The sequence below is a fragment of the Trichomycterus rosablanca genome, chromosome 18, assembly GCF_030014385.1.
Source record: "Trichomycterus rosablanca isolate fTriRos1 chromosome 18, fTriRos1.hap1, whole genome shotgun sequence".
Classification (NCBI taxonomy): Eukaryota; Metazoa; Chordata; class Actinopteri; order Siluriformes; family Trichomycteridae; genus Trichomycterus; species Trichomycterus rosablanca.
This window is the reverse complement of record NC_086005.1, coordinates 4,084,437-4,102,603: the sequence shown is the minus strand read 5'-3', so window position 1 is coordinate 4,102,603 and position 18,167 is coordinate 4,084,437. Positions and strand designations below refer to the sequence as shown.

General features: G+C 40.1%; 1 protein-coding gene across 1 annotated transcript in view; it reads left to right on the top strand.

Annotated features, from left to right (window-relative positions):
• The window catches only part of si:ch211-127i16.2 (probable flavin-containing monoamine oxidase A), a 104,872-nt gene that overhangs the window by 84,096 nt on the left and 2,609 nt on the right, over positions 1-18,167 (top strand). Inside the window, exon 11 of the mRNA XM_063014393.1 lies at positions 15,106-15,206. Within this exon, the coding sequence (XP_062870463.1) occupies positions 15,106-15,206 (101 nt within the window). The remainder of the gene's footprint in view (positions 1-15,105; positions 15,207-18,167) is intronic.

Sequence of the window (18,167 nt, the reverse complement as noted above, 5' to 3'; positions counted from 1 at the left end):
CCCACATCACCTCACATCACCTCACAATGTCTTTGTACACAAACTGTTATTGTTTGTCGCTGTACTCTGGTCAGGGTCTCAGCAAGTCTGGAAACAATGGGTACAAAGCAGAAATACACTGGACAGAGCACCAATCCATCACAATGCTTCAGACATCCCTCCTTCTTCAGACAGGCGGCACGGTGGCTAAGTGGGTAGCACTGTCACCTCACAGCAAGAAGGTCCTGGGTTCGATCCCCAGGTGGGGCGGTCCTGGTCCTTTCTGTGTGGAGTTTGCATGTTCTCCCCGTGTCTGCGTGGGTTTCCTCTGGGTGCTCCGGTTTCCTTCCACAGTCCAAAGACGTGCAAGTGAGGTGAATTGGAGACGCTAAATTGTCCATGACTGTGTTCGATATAAACACAGTCATGTGTTTATACGTTCTCACAAGAAGGAGGCTGTTCAAAATCCTAGATGCCTTAATATCCTCACTAGTAAGGCATCTTAAAATTTCAATAGTATTTTGTGATGATGTGGCAGCAGTGGGGTGATGATGTGGCCACAGTGGGGTGATGATGTGGCAGCAGTGGGGTGATGATGTGGCCGCAGTGGGGTGATGATGTGGCAGAAGTGATGTGATGTGGCAGCAGTGGGGTAAGACCAGCATTTAGTGCAGCACAACTTTTCTCACAGAAAAACAGTGTGGTGATGATGTGGCAGCAGTTGGGTGATGATGTGGCAACAGTGGGGTGATAATGTGGCAGCAATGATATGATGTGGCAGCAGTGATGTGATGTGGCAGCAGTGATGTGATGATCTGGGAGAGATCCAGAGGGTTTATTCATTAATGGAACTGAAGCTGAAGATGGTGAACACACACTCAGCAGTGGGGGGATGATGTGGCAAAAGTGGGGTGATGATGTGGCAGCAGTGGGGTGATTATGTGGCAACAGTGATATGATGTGGCAGCAGTGAGGTGATGATGTGGCAGCAGTGGGGTGATGATGTGGCCACAGTGGGGTGATGGTGTGGCAGAAGTGATGTGATGTGGCAGCAGTGGGGTGATGATGTGGCAACAGTGGGGTGATGATGTGGCAGCAGTGGGGTGATGATGTGGCAGCAGTGAGGTGATGATGTGGCAGCAGTGGGGTGATGATGTGGCCACAGTGGGGTGATGATGTGGCAGAAGTGAGGTGATGATGTGGCCACAGTGGGGTGATGATGTGGCAGAAGTGATGTGAGGTGGCAGCAGTGGGGTGATGATGTGGCAACAGTGGGGTGATGATGTGGCAGCAGTGGGGTGATGATGTGGCAGCAGTGAGGTGATTATGTGGCAGCAGTGGGGTGATGATGTGGCAGCAGTGGGGTGATGATGTGGCAGCAGTGTGGTGATGATGTGGCAGCAGTGAGGTGATTATGTGGCAGCAGTGGGGTGATGATGTGGCAGCAGTGGGGTGATGATGTGGCAACAGTGGGGTGATGATGTGGCAGCAGTGAGGTGATGATGTGGCAGCAGTGGGGTGATGATGTGGCAGCAGTGGGGTGATGATGTGGCAACAGTGGGGTGATGATGTGGCAGCAGTGTGGTGATGATGTGGCAACAGTGGGGTGATGATGTGGCAACAGTGGGGTGATGATTTAGGAGAGATCCAGAGTCTTTATTCATCAATGGAACTGAAAGCTAAAGATGGTGAACACACACTCACTACCTATTTCAAACTCGAACCTCAGAGCACAGCAACCCGCTCCACCTACTCTCAGCCTACTCTGAGTTTTGTTAATAGCTTTTAAGAGGAACAGAAAACACAGAACTCGTGTCCGGGAGCTTTTAGTAGCACTTAAGTGGACTCTTATTGGTCAGATTTTCATGAATACATTCCCAGATTTCTTAAGTGCTCCTTTTCGGTACTTCCGCTGACAAATGCGGCATTTAAATAACCATGAACTTCAAATGCCCTGCGTTCCTCCCTTTATAAGGAATTGTAAATAAGCTCGGCCGAGATCAAGATTAATTTCCTCCAGCCAGCTCAGCCAGCGAACAAATCATTAATGTGAGGAAGTGGGCATTGCCTGACACGGCTTTTATGGTTACTTTAAACTACCCACAGATCTTAATTGAGCTGTCCTTTTTTTCCAGAAGGCGAAGTGGAAGGATGTAGTTACTCAGACTGACAGGCTCGAGTACCTCCCTCTTTAACCCAGTCCTTTAATTCTGCGTCGTATTTAAGTGAATAAAGAAGCGACGGAGCTTTTAGGAACTGAGATTTGCTACTCTGCTGAATTTGACTGTTATGTCCCAGTTTGTCTTTTAACACTTCAGCATGTTTATTCAGAACCGCTGCTGGAGCGAATCCTCCTCGTAAAATCACACAAATTACAGAGCAGTCCAGTGTGAGGTCCTTAAATCAGGCTCGGTTAGGGTAAGACTGGTCAGTTTTTTTAACACTTATGTTGTGCTATTTAATGCATGTGGAACACAACTATCTACATCAAATATACAAACCACATTTTTGGATTTTGGAAATTGTAAAATATAATGACAATAAGAATCTGTGATTAGTTAATTCTGTTAAATCCTTCATTTACCTGAAAAGAAGCAAAGAAACAACTTTTAATCTTCTGATTGGACATTAAATATAAGCATATGTAGAATTCAGTCTGCAACATACTCCAAAAAATTGGGACAGAAGCTAATTGAAGGTAATATATATATATATGTATAATTATAAAGGTATAGCGTTATATTGTTTTGAAAGGTGATGGATCCACCAATGGCTCAGTCTCTGCAAGCAGTGATGTGTCATAGCTCAACACATCCATCCATCCATTCAGTCATCCATCTATCCATCCATCCATCCAATTATCCATCCATCTATCCATCCATCCATCCAATTATCCATCCATCTATCCATCCACTTATCTATCTATCCATCCATCCATCCATTTATCTATCTATCTCTTTACTGTACCTTGCACAAGATTTTGTAGTGTGTTGATTTGTACCCATTCAGTCAAAGGTGCATTTGTAAGGTAAGGCACTGATACAGGATTAGGCCTAGCTCTCACTATGCATTTTAATTGATCCCAAATATGTTTTTGGGGTTGAGGTCTGTGCAGACTACTGGAGTTTCTCCACACCATATTCATCAAATCATGTGTGGATCATGCTGGAACAGAAAACAGCCTTCCCCAAACTATTGCCACAAATTTGGATACAATGGATGTAGAGACATAATTAATTTTATATAAGTGATTTTATACACATTAGCAAAATGTGTTGCTGAAATTAAACGTAATATAAGCTGAGCTTCATTATTAACTGAACTTGATAATTAGGAGGGCGTCCACATACTTTTGGCAAATATTATTGACAGGTGATCAAAATAAAGAGGGACCCTTGTGGATTAAGGACAGTTTGTCACAGATACTCAACAGCTAAATATTTCTGTAGCTGCCAATAACAGCTTTTTAACAAAGCACTATAGTTAATAATCTATCATATCAAAATACATTTACCTTATAATTATCATTAAAAAATCTTTGTTTATGCTTACAAGTATGTGCATTTTGATAATATTTACAAGTATAAGCACATTGTGTATAAATGTGTATTAAATGGATGCCCTCAACTATATAAAATAACAAAACTGAAACAGCAGAGCACGTGCTTCTCTGACTGTAGATGATGTAAATGATCCCTGATTGTGGTGAATATCTTCAGACTGATGTTTTTATAAACACTGACAGATCTGACAAGGACGACGGGGCTGCGTTGACCTTCATCCTCACCAGCTGCCATCTATTAGCAGTGACATCCAGAATCAGTCGATAGATTTAATGTCGCCTCGTCCCCCATACTGGTACAGTTGAAGGTTTGGCCACTACGGCGCCTTTTTAACTGACAAAGAACCGGAGCCATTGGTGCTGGAAAAAGGGACACATGTCATGTTGTATCAGCATCATGACTGAGGATTGTGTTACAGTACATTTTTTTTTCAGTTCTGTTATTAATAGCTAGTATTCTGCTAATACTGGTTCCCAGTTCCACTTTGATGGTTGAATAATGATCCAATATTAAATGTTTCAGTATCAGTACAGACAGTTCCTTTTATTCAGTCGTTCCAGCCTCAGTATTAAGAATTTCACCACCAAAAGGTTCATTTCCAGTAAAAAAGGTGGTACCTTGAAACTCAACGTCAGTTGGTTTTGGGAGTGGCGTTGAGTTTGAAAGACGTTGAGTTTCAAGGTATTTTTTCCCATAAGGATGTTTGGGAAACCTGTTAATGCGTCCATGGATAAGTGGCTTAGAAAGTGAGTGAGTTCCATAACCTGTGATTTTAATTCTTTGAAACTCTCAGTTTCAGGATAAATATTTCCGTTCCTGAATTAAATGTTCTAGTTCTGTACAAAAGGTTCAAGATCTCTTATAAAAAATTAAGTTTTGTTATAAAACATTTAAGTCCAGCGGATAATGCTCTTTATTCGGAGACTAAATGTTCTGAACTGTTTCTCAGAAATAACGGCTCAAGCTTCATGTCCAGAACTGTTGGATTTGTTTAATATTCTTGTTGAATTTTTGTTTGTCCTTCGATACAGAAGAATGCCGAGTCGACACAGTGAGCCGTGATACTGTTAGTTTAGTGTTAAAAAAACATCAATGCTCTAGTCTCGAGAAATATTTCAGCACTCTGATGTCACAATCTACCAAATATGTAATATTTACGCCAAAAGTACGTGGACACCAGACATTAAGCTTGTTGAACATCTCATAAGAATTCATTTAATTTCAATAATATGGAGTTCATAACACCTTTACTCTTTTGGATTATACATTATCCAGTCAAAAGTGTATCTGTAAGGTCAGGCCTGGCTTGTCTGGCATTCCAATTCATCCCAAATCAAAGCCCGTCTTTATGAACCTCACAGATTTGAAAACATTAAATTTTCAGCATACGCTTTTATCCAAAGCGACTTACAGTATACAGTCTAAGCCAGTTTAACTCTTCCACTTAATCATCCAGTACTGTAACCGCTAGGCTACAACTGTTCCTCTCTTCTTCTGAAACTCTCTTCCCCCTTCCCCTGTCCCAGCATAACTGTCCCTCTGTGGTAAAAAATTAGGAGCATATGATTTAATCTTATATAATTGAATTAATATATCTGTTAGTAATGGTTGTAGCAAAAACTAAACTTAATATAAACTGAGCTTTATAATAAACTGAACTTAATAATTAGGAGGGTTTCCACATACTTTTGGCCAATCTTATTGACAATTCATCAAAATAAAATGATGGCTTGAATGTGGTGGCGAATTAAGGACAGTTTGCTGAGAGGAACAGCGTCAAAATGTGTTCAAACAGCTAATGATGTTAGTGCAAACTTCTTAAAGCTGTAGCTGTCAGCAACAACTTTTTTACTAAGCACTAAAATTAATTACATATTATATTAAAATACATTTTACCTTATCATTAGCATTAAAAATCTTTGTTTATACTTAGAAATATGTACATACGGTTGATATTTAAGTAAATGTTTGAGGTGAATATCTTCTGATTGATGACTGATATTTAATGAATATGTTATTCGTGAGGTCAGGTCTGGCTTGCCTGGCATTCCAGTTCATCCCAAATCAAATCACGTCTTTATGAACCTCACAGATTTGGAAACGCTCGTCCCCCTTCCCCTGTTCCAGCATAACTGTCCTCTGTAAAGAAAATAGAAGCATATAATTGAATCTTAATTCAATATGATTGATTTCATACACCTGTTATTAGGAAGGTAACAGTAACCAAACTGCAGGTCTGGTCCTGTTTAATAAATGTACTTTGCTAAGTAGATGTAATTAGACCTTAAGGATAATGTGTTTTAATTCATTTAAAAGAGGTTCTTTTGCTCAATGCTGATGCTATGTTCTACATTCCTTAATGAATTAGCACTTTTAAAACCACATCCATTTTCCTAATCGTTCTACATTGGTGTAATTAATGAATTCTCAGCTATTCTAAGGTAAACATATTGCTGGAACATTCACAGGCTTCCCACGTTTGCACACATGATTTTGTGCAGTCGTCCCTCATTTACATCTTCACTGTACGAGAAAATAAAACATAGTTTGCATGTTGCCAAGCAAATTACATGTAAATAGCATGTTCAGCCGCGTGTTGCAGCGGTTTTACACATAACTTGCAATGCTTTTATGCAGATTGTTGCCTAATTGCATCTGCAAATGTGCACAAATGATTTAGCACATCTTACAGCGTCTGCATTGCCGTGAGATTTGATTTAAACCCTTTAACACCCCTGTGAAGGTAAATTACCATACATGCACTCTTCTATTTATAGAGAAATACTGTTTTTTTCTACATAAAATGTGATAATGAAGCTATATATACAGTATATATATATATATATATATATATATATATATATATATATATATATATATATATATATATATCCCCCTTTTGCTGCAAAAACAGCCCTGACCCATTGAGGCATGGACTCCACTAGACCCCTGAAGGTGTGCTGTGGTATCTGGCACCAAGATGTCAGCAGCAGATCCTGTAACTCCTGTAAGTTGTGAGGTGGGGCCTCCGTGGATTGGACTTGTTTGTCCAGCACATCACACAGATGCTCGACTGGATTGAGATCTGGGGAATTTGGAGGCCAAGTCAACACCTCAAACCCGTCTTTGTGCTCCTCAAACCGTTCCTGAAGCTTTTTTGCTCTGTGGCAGGGCGCATCATCCTGCTGAAAGAGGCCACAGCCATCAGGGAATACCGTTTCCATAAAAGGATGAACATGGTCTGCAACAATGCTTAAGTAGGTGGTACGTGTCAAAGTAACATCCACATGGATGGCAGGACCCAAGATTTCCCAGCAGAACATTGCCCAAAGCATCACACTGCCTACGCCGGCTTGCTTTCTTTCCATAGTGCATCCTGGTGCCATGTGTTCCCCATATATACACATATATATATATATGTATATATATATACTGTATATGCATGTGTGTGCGAGTGTGAGTCTGAATATGTTCTTAATCCTCTGTATATAAAAGTGTATTTGGTGTAATTTAAAAATTACTAAGCACTCCAAGTTCAAATCTCGGCTCTGCTACCAGTCGGCTGGGCGCCCACAGCAGGCACAATTGGCTACTAAAGTCTTCTGGGTGGGAAAATACCTGATTAAAAAGGAGCATAAGGTTTTTGACGCTGTGTAAGGACCCTGGTTAGTAGCTTGAGATACCTGTACAGAAGTGGAGGAACAAGGGAGTTGGTGTGTGACACTAGTCACGGTGGGCGAAACTAGCCTCGTGCACGGATCCACCGAAGTACGGGCAAATTAGAAGGGGTCGGTGAACTGTGCAGGCAAAGCTAAGCTAAATTGGGAGTAAAGGAAATAAGAAAATGCATTAAAATAAAATAGTAAATTGTGCAGGTCTTGTCCTCATGTCTAATGAGTATCAGATTACAAATTGCAATACAATGCAATGCTCTATCACTATCATATTTATCTCAATACGACCAGGTTTAATTGTGATTAGGGTTGATGTTGCATTCTGGTTTGGACGGCAAACAGATTGTCATTGTGAATAAATAAATACTGCTCGACACCTAGCACTGTTTAATGCTTCATTTTATAATTCACACAAATTCCTATTAATCCGACACAAGGAGTGCAGCACTGTTACTTAGACAGGCTTAAACATCCAAATCCAAAGCAGTTACTCTTTTTTAGATGAACAAAGGTCTGATTGCTAAGGGAACATGTTTGGCTTTTCAAAACTAATGCTTAGTACAGGGGTGATATTTTTTTTATATTTTTTGCATATAAAAAATATATGCAAAAACGGGGCCACAGACTCTTTCGTAATAAAACAAATACAAATATAACAAACCTACCTGATTACTAATAATAAGGGATGTAACGATGTACCACAAGACAGTTAAAAATCAATTCACATGTGTACCGATTCAAACCGGTTTACATCTAAAATGAATCGATATTCACTTTAAACAGCAGAGGGCACTGTCGCTATTCACCTCGCCTGGTTGACGTCACTACAGGGTTGCCAGGTTCTGAATTTTCCAGCCAAATTTATTTATTTGAGGATACTTTCTTTATTCATTTATTTATTTAATGTGGGATTTGTTTTAAAATTCATTTCAGTTTTTTTTACACAATAAGGGAAATGTGCAGCATTGTTTTGCGTAATTTGTACCTACCTCAAATATAAAAAGACATTAATTATTTAGATAAATAAAAGATAATCATTTTTTAAAGAGAAATAATAAAAGGAAACTTTGTCATAATTTGACTTAAATTCATTTTGTTTTAAAAATTGGGAAAAAATTGTATCGTGAACCCAGTATCGTGAATCGCATTGCATCGTGGGTAGAGTGTATCGTTACATCCCTACTAATAATTACACTTTATTTTTATTTCAGTGACTAATGATCTATTGCTTGCCGATTTCACTCACCGTTTCATAATCCGAATGTTAAGATTATTACACTTCTTTAAATTACACTTACCCACTTGGGGCGGCACAGTGGCTCGGTGGGTAGCACTGTCGCCTCACAACAAGAACGTCCTGGGTTCGATTCCCAGGTGGGGCGGTCCGGGTCCTTTGTGTGTGGAGTTTGCATGTTCTCCCCGTGTCTGTGTGGGTTTCCTCCGGCAGCTTCGGTTTCCTCCCACAGTCCAAAAACATGCAGTCGGGTTAATTGGAGACACTGAATTGCCCTATAGGTGAATGGGTGTGTGTGTGTGTGTGTGTGTGTGTGTGTCTGCCCTGTGATGGACTGGCTCCCCGTCCAGGGTGTTACTGTGTGCCTTGCGTCCATTGAAAAGCTGGGATAGGCTCCTGCACCCCCCGCGACCCTAATTGGATAAGCGGTTAAGTGAGTGAGTGAGTGAGTATATAAACCCTACTGTTAGTAGTGTTATAGTCTTCCACACAGTATCCTTACACTGACATTTTAATAATGTGTGGATTTTAATATTAGGTTCTGTGCTTTTACACTGTTTTTGTTTAATTTTACTCTAATATCCACACAGATATCAAGAATAATCACTATTGTAATTCTGTTTCCTGTACACGTTGTACCACTACAGCATAAAAAAACTTAATCTGACTGCTTTGCTCATTCAGACTGTTTTTATGTGAGATCCAGACTGCAATAGTGAATCACTGTGGTAAAAAGGCCCAGAGGTACCAGTGAGCTTAAATCCTGCTTTACCAATAAAGAGGCTATAAAAGTACTTACATAGATACTCACCAGCGGAGGTGACCTGGATCTCTGAGGCACTCTATGAGAGTACCAATAAAGAGGCTCACACAGTGTCTCTCAGCTCCAGCTCCAAATTTGACAAATAAAAGAAGATGCAGCTACATTATAGTATAGTATGTGACCCAACAAAGGTACCATGTGCTGCAGATACACAAGCATTGATTCTCAGTGGTTTTTATTTAATAAGAACCCAGTAGGCATGTTTCATGCTTATTTTGTTGTGACAGAAGACACACTCTTTATTTAAGATGCCAATTTATTAAAGATGTTGAAACATTTCTTACAGTTTTATGAACAAGTCTGTATTCTGTTTATTTGGTTTGTCACATCTATGAATATTATAAAGTCGATACAGAAACAGAAATAGTAATAGATGACAATAAGAGTTCACTACAGTTCACTACAGCTGTAGCCTGGTGGTTAAGGTACTGGACTAGTAATCAGGAGGTTGCCAATTCAAGCCCCACCTCTGCCAGGTTGCCATTGTTAACCCTCAATTGCTTAGATTGTATTAGGTCACAACTGTAAGTTGCTTTGGATAAAAGTGTTTGGTAAACATAAATAAATTTGTCCTTATCTTTTTTTCTGGTTATGCATTTTCCCCCTCAATTTTCTCCCAATCTGATCAATCCAATTACTTGATTGTAGTTTACTCTTACTGCCGCACACCTCCACTCCTGACCGTCAAACGACACATTTGCATACCAGGTTGATATGGGGATCTGTATCACCCACAAAGTCACGCACTGCTCTCCATTATCCCCCGTCTGGGCAGTTGTAGCCTAGTGGTTAAGATACTGGACTAGTAATCGAAAGCCCCACCACTGCCAGGTTCCAACTGTTGGGCCCCTAAGCAAGGCCCTTAACCCTAAATAGCTTAGACAATATACTCTCACAGTACTGTAGGTCACTTTGGATAAAAGCGTCTGCTAAATGCCGACAGTGTAAATGTCTCTGTGCAGCCGTCATCGATCAGCCAACAGAGGTCCTAAATGCAGCAGTTATGAAGAATCCACGCTCAGCCATTGTCCCGCCCTTAACAGGCACACAACCAATCATGTGTCTGTGTAAGCACCTGGTTGGCTGGTAGCACAGCTGAGATTTGAATTAGTTTATATCATATTTTATAGCTGTACCACCTAAGCAAGTGTGTTCTCTTTGAAGTAAAATTGTAATCCTACCATTTCTAATATGTAGTTTGTTACATGTTGAATATCCTAGTACATTACATGGAATATAAACAGCAACCGGTCCAAGTACATAAATGTAACAGATTAAATAGTACTAAAAAAAATAAATGCTGTAAAGCTAAGTGTTGGTTGGACTTGTTATCCAGGTTCTCTTATTGTAAAGTAATGAGCAATGACACGATCATTCATGGTGGCCTGAGTTCCTGACGTTTCTGTCCACCTGCCTTTTGCTCCCTAATCTAGTCGTATTCAATTACCCTGATTGCATTTTGCTTCCCCTCTACCGATCCTACCCTCCACTGCTGATTGAGGAGAGCGAGACTGACACACGCCCCTACCGACTTTTCACCTGCACGAGGCAAGTTCATATGCGGATCAGCTTTGTGTACGAAGAGTCACACCCTGATCAACGCATTATTCCTCGGCTCTGTGTAGGCGCCATCAATCAGCCAGCAGAGGTCATAGCTGCATCAGTTATGAAGTCCCTGGTTCAGCTCATCCCACCCTGTTTGAACAACAGCCAATCGTTGTTCATGTAGAGCTGAGCTGAGATTTAATACGATGTATTCCAAATCCCAGCTCTGGTGTGCTAGCATATTTTACCGCTGCGCCACCTGAGTGGCCCCAATCATTGAATTTAATTATTGAATTTAAAGAAGTTTGATCATGTGTTTAATATTTTCTTTGGCATAACAAGCCGACACTTCGTCCTGTTAACAGGCTCTTACATTTTTCTGTGGCTGAGGTTCAAACCCAGATCTACATCATTATACGTCACCCACTCTAACTGTTGTGCCACTAAGCCACTGTTTTTAGGAAAAGTTCAGCCGAGTACTTAATGCTTGTTTTTTATTTTAGTCCTCACACCTGATTTGAAGGAACAGCGGGTGAACACTACATCACTTTGTGTTCATGTGCTCATTGAACATTCAGCGAGTGGAGCTGAGACACAGGGGACAAATTGCTGGGCTTTATAGGACGAGTTACAACAAAGCTGGAGAAGTTTCACGGTCATTTCTGTGTCTGTATTGATTAGTGGAAATATGCAGACCGTCCATCTGAGACTACTGTGCTCTTAGAAATACAGAGAATTCATTTAGTTTGAGCTGAATGTACCGGCGGAGGCTTCAGGGTCGTACAGATCCAGGTTAAATCTTCTATAGGATAATCTGCCTTAATTTTACCTCCCAAAAAATATCACAATAGGTGAACTGGCTACTCATTTTATTCATGTTTCCCTTTCTTTTACTCAACATAGTCATGCCCTGTAAATCTACCAGGCACGTGGAGTCTGTGAGAGAGCCGTATTGTGTACGGCTAGCCATGCTATTCCCTGCGTGAGTTTATCCTTTGTACAGGTACCTTTTGCATTGCAGCAGCAGTAAGGAACCCCACAGCTGACTGTGCCTGTTAGATTCAAACCTAGGAGCTCTTAAATGCTTTGAATAAAAGAGTGTGTGTTGCCCTTGTTTCCTGTCCAAATGTGTCCCCGCTTGGTGCTAATTCTTTTTGGGAAAGGGCTTTGACCAAACCATGACCGTAAATACAATGAAGCTGTCACTGCAGACATGTATATGTAATGTATGGTTTATACGGGTCTGTCTAAAAACCTAGGATTGCCTTTATGGCTAAAGAAGCATCGGACGCTTCCTCGTTATTCAGTCAGATTATCACTCAGAATTATGGCGCCTCAGTAGGAGCGTTTTAAGGTTTATAAGAATTTAGACATGTCTTCTTCACAGGAGTGTAGGATGACGTAAAATGGGTCTATGTAGAAGCATCACTAGGTTTTCAGTGAGTGAATGACTAGAACACATACAGTATTCCTTTTAAAAATGTGATCTTTTAATTACTTGTCAGTAACTTAAATTAATTCCCTGGAATCAATGGGTGGATTCAGTATCACACCCCAGAGAGGACGCCAATCCATTTTGGGGCCTCGGCCATTCACCCTTCCACAGACATACGTAGCTAATCATGTCTGTATGTAGATGCCCGACCGGCTGATAGCATGACACTAGCTGTAGTGGGCCAGTGTAATTTACCACTGCGGCACTTGGGCACCTTTTATTTGTGGTTAAGGTACTGGATTAGTAATCATAAGGTTTCTGGTTCAAACCTCAACACTGCCAGGTTGCCGCTGTTGGGCCCCTGAGCAAGGCCCTGTATATTGTAACTACATACTGTAAGTCACTTTGGATAAAAGCATCCACTAAATGCCGATGTAAATGATGTGTATAAAGTAGAAGTGAATAAATGAACTGGTAGTAGACTGCTTGGTGTGGTGCTGTATTAGGTACAGCAGTGTTTGTCGATCACGTCTCCTGGTGGAACTGATATTGCCACAGAGGGGTGAGAAAACTTCAACATAAGCTCTGAAACCCCCTCCGTCCCAGAGCTCACTGAATAGATCTCAACGTTCTCCATAATAAAAGCAGAGCATGAAGTGTAGCGTACACGCCTGGTTTAGGTGTATTTTAAGAGCTGGAGAAGATTAATCATGGTCACACATGCAGGGAATAAATAAAGGCATTGAATGCTTGTTTGACCTTCAGTGTTTATCCAGCTTGTCCTGGTTTTATTGTGTGGCTTTACGCCACACACAAAGGACCCGACCGCTTCTCCTGGATCATCCAATTTAAAGAAGTTTAATCACATGTTTATGTTTTCTTTGGTGTTTTCTTTGGTTTGGCACTTGGTCCTGTTAACAAGCTCTTACAGTTTTTCTGGGGTGAGGATCAAACCCAGATCCACAGGACCCACATCACTGTACAGCACCCACTCTAACCGTTTCTGACCCCCACACCTGATTTAAAGGAATAGCGGGTGAATACTACATCACTTTCTAGCTATAAATTAGATGTGACTGAACATAAATGACTGTCAACAGTCTAGTGAGCTTTACATTGCAACAGGCTTAGTGAATGCTGTGCAACAAACGTGTCCATGTAATCAGCCACACATTTTAGTCAGGCTTTATAGGGACGATTCAGAAGATGGAGCTTTATTGACCCCAAAGGAAATTAAAGTTTCAGTAGTGTTATACAGCAATAAAGAAATAAAAAAAAAACAGCATAAACATAAGAACCAAGATTAATGGAACCTGAACCTGAACAATATATATACAGTATATATTGTTCAGGTTCAGGTTCCATTAATCTTGGTTCTTATGTTTATGCTGTTTTTTTTATACCTTTATTGCTATATAATATATACAGTATATATAATATATATAATCTACCAATATATATATATATATATATATATATATATATATATATATATATATATATATATATATATATATATATATATATATATATATATATATATATATATATATATATATATATATATATATATATATATACACCGATCAGCCATTACATTTAAACCACCTCCTTGTTTCTACACTCATTGTCCATTTTATCAGCTCCACTTACCATATAGAAGCACTTTGTAGTCCTACAATTACTGACTGGGCGGCACGGTGGCTAAGTGGGTAGCACTGTCGCCTCACAGCAAGAAGGTCCTGGGTTCGATCCCCAGGTGGGGCGGTCCGGGTCCTTTCTGTGTGGAGTTTGCATGTTCTCCCAGTGTCTGTGTGGGTTTCCTCCGGGTGCTCCGGTTTCCTCCCACAGTCCAAAAACATGCAAGTGAGGTGAATTGGAAATACAAAATTGTCTATGACTGTGTTTAATATAAACTTGTGAACTGATGAATCTTGTGTAATGAGTAACTACCGTTTCCTGTCATGAATGTAACCAAAGTGTAAAACATGATGTTAAAATCCTAATAAACAAACAAACAAACAATTACTGACTGTAGTCCATCAGTTTCTCTGCATGCTTTGTTTGCCCCCTTTCATGCTGTTCTTCAATGGTCAGGACCCCCACAGGACCACCACAGAGCAGGTATTATTTAGGTGGTGGATCATTCTCAGCTCTGCAGTGACACTGACATGGTGGTGGTGTGTTAGTGTGTGTTGTGCTGGTATGAGTGGATCAGACACAGCAGCGCTGCTGGAGTTTTTAAACACCTCACTGTCACTGCTGGACTGAAAATAGTCCACCAACCAAAACCATCCAGCCAACAGCGCCCTGTGGTTAGCGTACTGTGACCACTGATGAAGGTCTAGAAGATGACCGACTCAAACAGCAGCAATAGATGAGCGACCGTCTCTGACTTTACATCTACAAGGTGAACCAACTAGGTAGGAGTGTCTAATAGAGTGGACAGTGAGTGGACACGGTATTTAAAAACTCCAGCAGCGCTGCTGTGTCTGATCCACTCATACCAGCACAACACACACTAACACACCACCACCATGTCAGTGTCACTGCAGTGCTGAGAATGATCCACCACCTAAATAATACCTGCTCTGTGGTGGTCCTGTGGGGGTCCTGACCATTAAAGAACAGCATGAAAGTGGGCTCACAAAGCATGCAGAGAAACAGATTGACTACAGTCAGTAATTGTAGAACTACAAAGTGCTTCTATATGGTAAGAGGAGCTGATAAAATTGACAGTGAGTAATGCAATCATTCTCCAGATTTTAATGATTCACATATCTCCAGAATTTTTGTATATTTGGTTAAATGTTTGTGTGTAGTTGTGTAATTGTGTATTGTGTTTTTTTTAGGACTGGTCTAAAGAGGAGTACAGTGGAGGATGTCCGGTCAACGTAATGGTTCCAGGAATGTTAACCTACTACCATCCTGGCCTGCGCAAGCCATGTGACAGGTAAAACACCACAATTGAAAGGTTTTGGGTTTGAAACCTACTGTCGGGCCCTTAAGCAAGGTCGTTAACCCTCTCTTCTCCAGGGGTACCACATAATAGCTGACCCTGCGCTCTGACCCCAGCTTCTGATATGAGCTGGGATATGCACACAAAGAATTTCATCGTACTGTACGTGTGTATGTGTATACATGATAAAAAAGCAGTTCTGTCCTAGTCTAACAACAGAAAAACCACAACAGCTTTAGAAATGCACACATTCCTCTCTAATGTTGGGTTTTTGTGGTACCATCTTTCAAATCCCATGACCCAGGCTGTGCCTCAATTCACCAACTCCCATTAGCTGCCGCTCGGCGGAGGTCAGCGGAAAGGCTGGCGCGTGTGAGCAGAATGTGAAGTCTGTAAATAGAGAGGATGCGATCCGTGCGGCTCGATGCTGCACGAGGGACGACGCATAATGCGCCTCCGACCGATGGACCGGAGGTCACGGGGAGAGCTTTCTCCCGGGAGCGCCGTGCCAAAATCCATTTGTAATGGGTCTTGTTAGACACCGGGCATAACTGAGCAGTTATGAGGGATGCAAAGAGAGGGGAGCATGCCAGCAATGTAGCTATGTAGTCATGCATTAGCATAATATAATTAAATCTCCAAAGAGGAAAATGATCTCATCAAATAAGAATGTAAAGACAGACATACGCTCCAGCACAAGTCTCTTTTGATATTGTGGACTGATCTTTTCATCAGAAGCACTGACCAATCTGTTCTTGACCTGGTTATAGACTGAAAAGATCTGAAAAGATTATTTTTTAATTGCTGCCAGATCTGAATCTACTCCGTTAGATGGACTGAGTTCTGTTTAACAATTGAAATAAATTAATTAATAAAATAATAAAGAGCAAATAGATAACTAATTTTTGTGGTTCAATTTTGGAACATTCTTGCTAGCAACAGCCTTCAGTTTCCCTTAATAGACCATTGGCCACTAAATGCAAGCACCTTTACCATTTACAGTGACAAAATAAGTACATTAATTAATTAAATTTGTAAAAAAAAAAAGTCAGAAGATTGGCTACACAATACAAGCACTTTTACCCTCTTGTAAGGGCGGCACGGTGGCTAAGTGGGTAGCACTGTCGCCTCACAGCAAGAAGGTCCTGGGTTCGATCCCCAGGTGGGGTGGTCCGGGTCCTTTCTGTGTGGAGTTTGCATGTTCTCCCCGTGTCCACATGGGTTTTCTCCAAGTGCTCCGGTTTCCTCCCACAGTCCAAAGACGTGCAAGTGAGGTAAACTGGAGACATTAAATTATATATGACTGTGTTTGATATAAACTTGTGAACTGATGAATCTTGTGTAATGAGTAAATACCGTTCCTGTTATGAATGTAACCAAAGTATAAAACATGATGCTAAAATCCTAATAAAGAAACAAACAAACAAACCCTCTTGTAAGGAAAAATAAATAAATTAATTTAATAAAAAAAAATCATCAGATTGGCTTCACAATGCAATCACCCTTACCGCACAGAAAAATAAATAAATTAACTAATTTAATTTATAAAAAAATTTTTTTAAAGGAAAATAAATAATACATTTAATTTAATTTATAACAGAAAATCAGAAGATTGGCTACACGATGCAAAAAAAAAATTATAAAAAAAGATTTTTTGGCTTTGTTTGGGGCTTCACAATGTAAGCACTTTTACCATCTTTTAGAGATAATTAAATAAATGAATTAAATTTAATTTATTTAAAAAGTCAGACGATTTGCTACACAATGTAAGCACCTTTACTTTCTTTTATGGAAAAATAAAATAATAAAATTCATTAAATTTTATAAAAATTCAGAAGATTGGCTGCACAATGTAAGCACATTTACCTTTTTAAGGAAAATAAACCAATAATTTTATTTATTTTATTTTAAAAAAGTCCAGAATTTTTGGCTTTGTTTGGGGTTTCGTTTAAATCTTCGTTTAAAACATCACATTTTATTAATTGGCTAATGAGAATCATCATAGCATGTTATTTGTGACAACAACACATTCATGCATTCATTCATTTATTCAGTCTGTTTTACCACCGCTTCATCCTATTCAGGGTTGCCGTGGGTACAAATCACTGGGCGAAAGCTAGAAAACACCCCGGACAGGTCGCCATTCCATCACAGGGCAATTTCACACATTCTATTGCTTTATTACAACAGCTTTGAATAAAAATAAAATTAAAAATAACATTTTTTAACATTTTTTTAAGTGGCTGGTTACTGGTTAATAAAACAATATAGTGCTATTTAGATATAAATATTATAAACATATAAGTGTGTAGATCAGACTGCAATGGTGCTATAAACAAGATTTAAAAGGCTCCACTGTGAGCTGTTCTTTATAAATAATGACTTTAAATTCAGTTCAGGCTGCAAAAACGTTGAAATTAAAAGCAATCACTGGTCCAGAAATGACCTATTCATGTCACCTTCTTTTTTTAGAAACTGACCAAAGGAAACCTGTAGTTTAAGTTAGCGTGAGGTTTGTACTCAGATTGATGGTGCTGTGCAGTATTTCCTCTACCTGCTGTGTCTCTGTTTGATCGACGCTCCACTGCTACATACTAAACGCTACTTAAGGGTCACGGAAGTAAATGATATTGACCTTGAGCTTGAGCTGCCAGCACAGGCATCTCGATTCACACTGCGGGCAGAAGAGATCCTCTGACAAATGTAGTGGTTGTGGAGTCAGCGGATCGCCTGATGGTGTGCAATCACGCTCCTTTAGATAATCACCCGCTATAAACGATGAGCCACTTCAGGGAAAATCGAAAACTGTGAGCTCATTCTCACTTTGACAGCCATTTAAATAAAGTCAATTCAGATCAATCGTATTGCCGTGCTCTTATTGATGCCGTTAGGGAGCATTAGTGGTTCCTGGGCAGCCTATAAATAGTCTTATGGATGGTATTATACTTGCTTTTA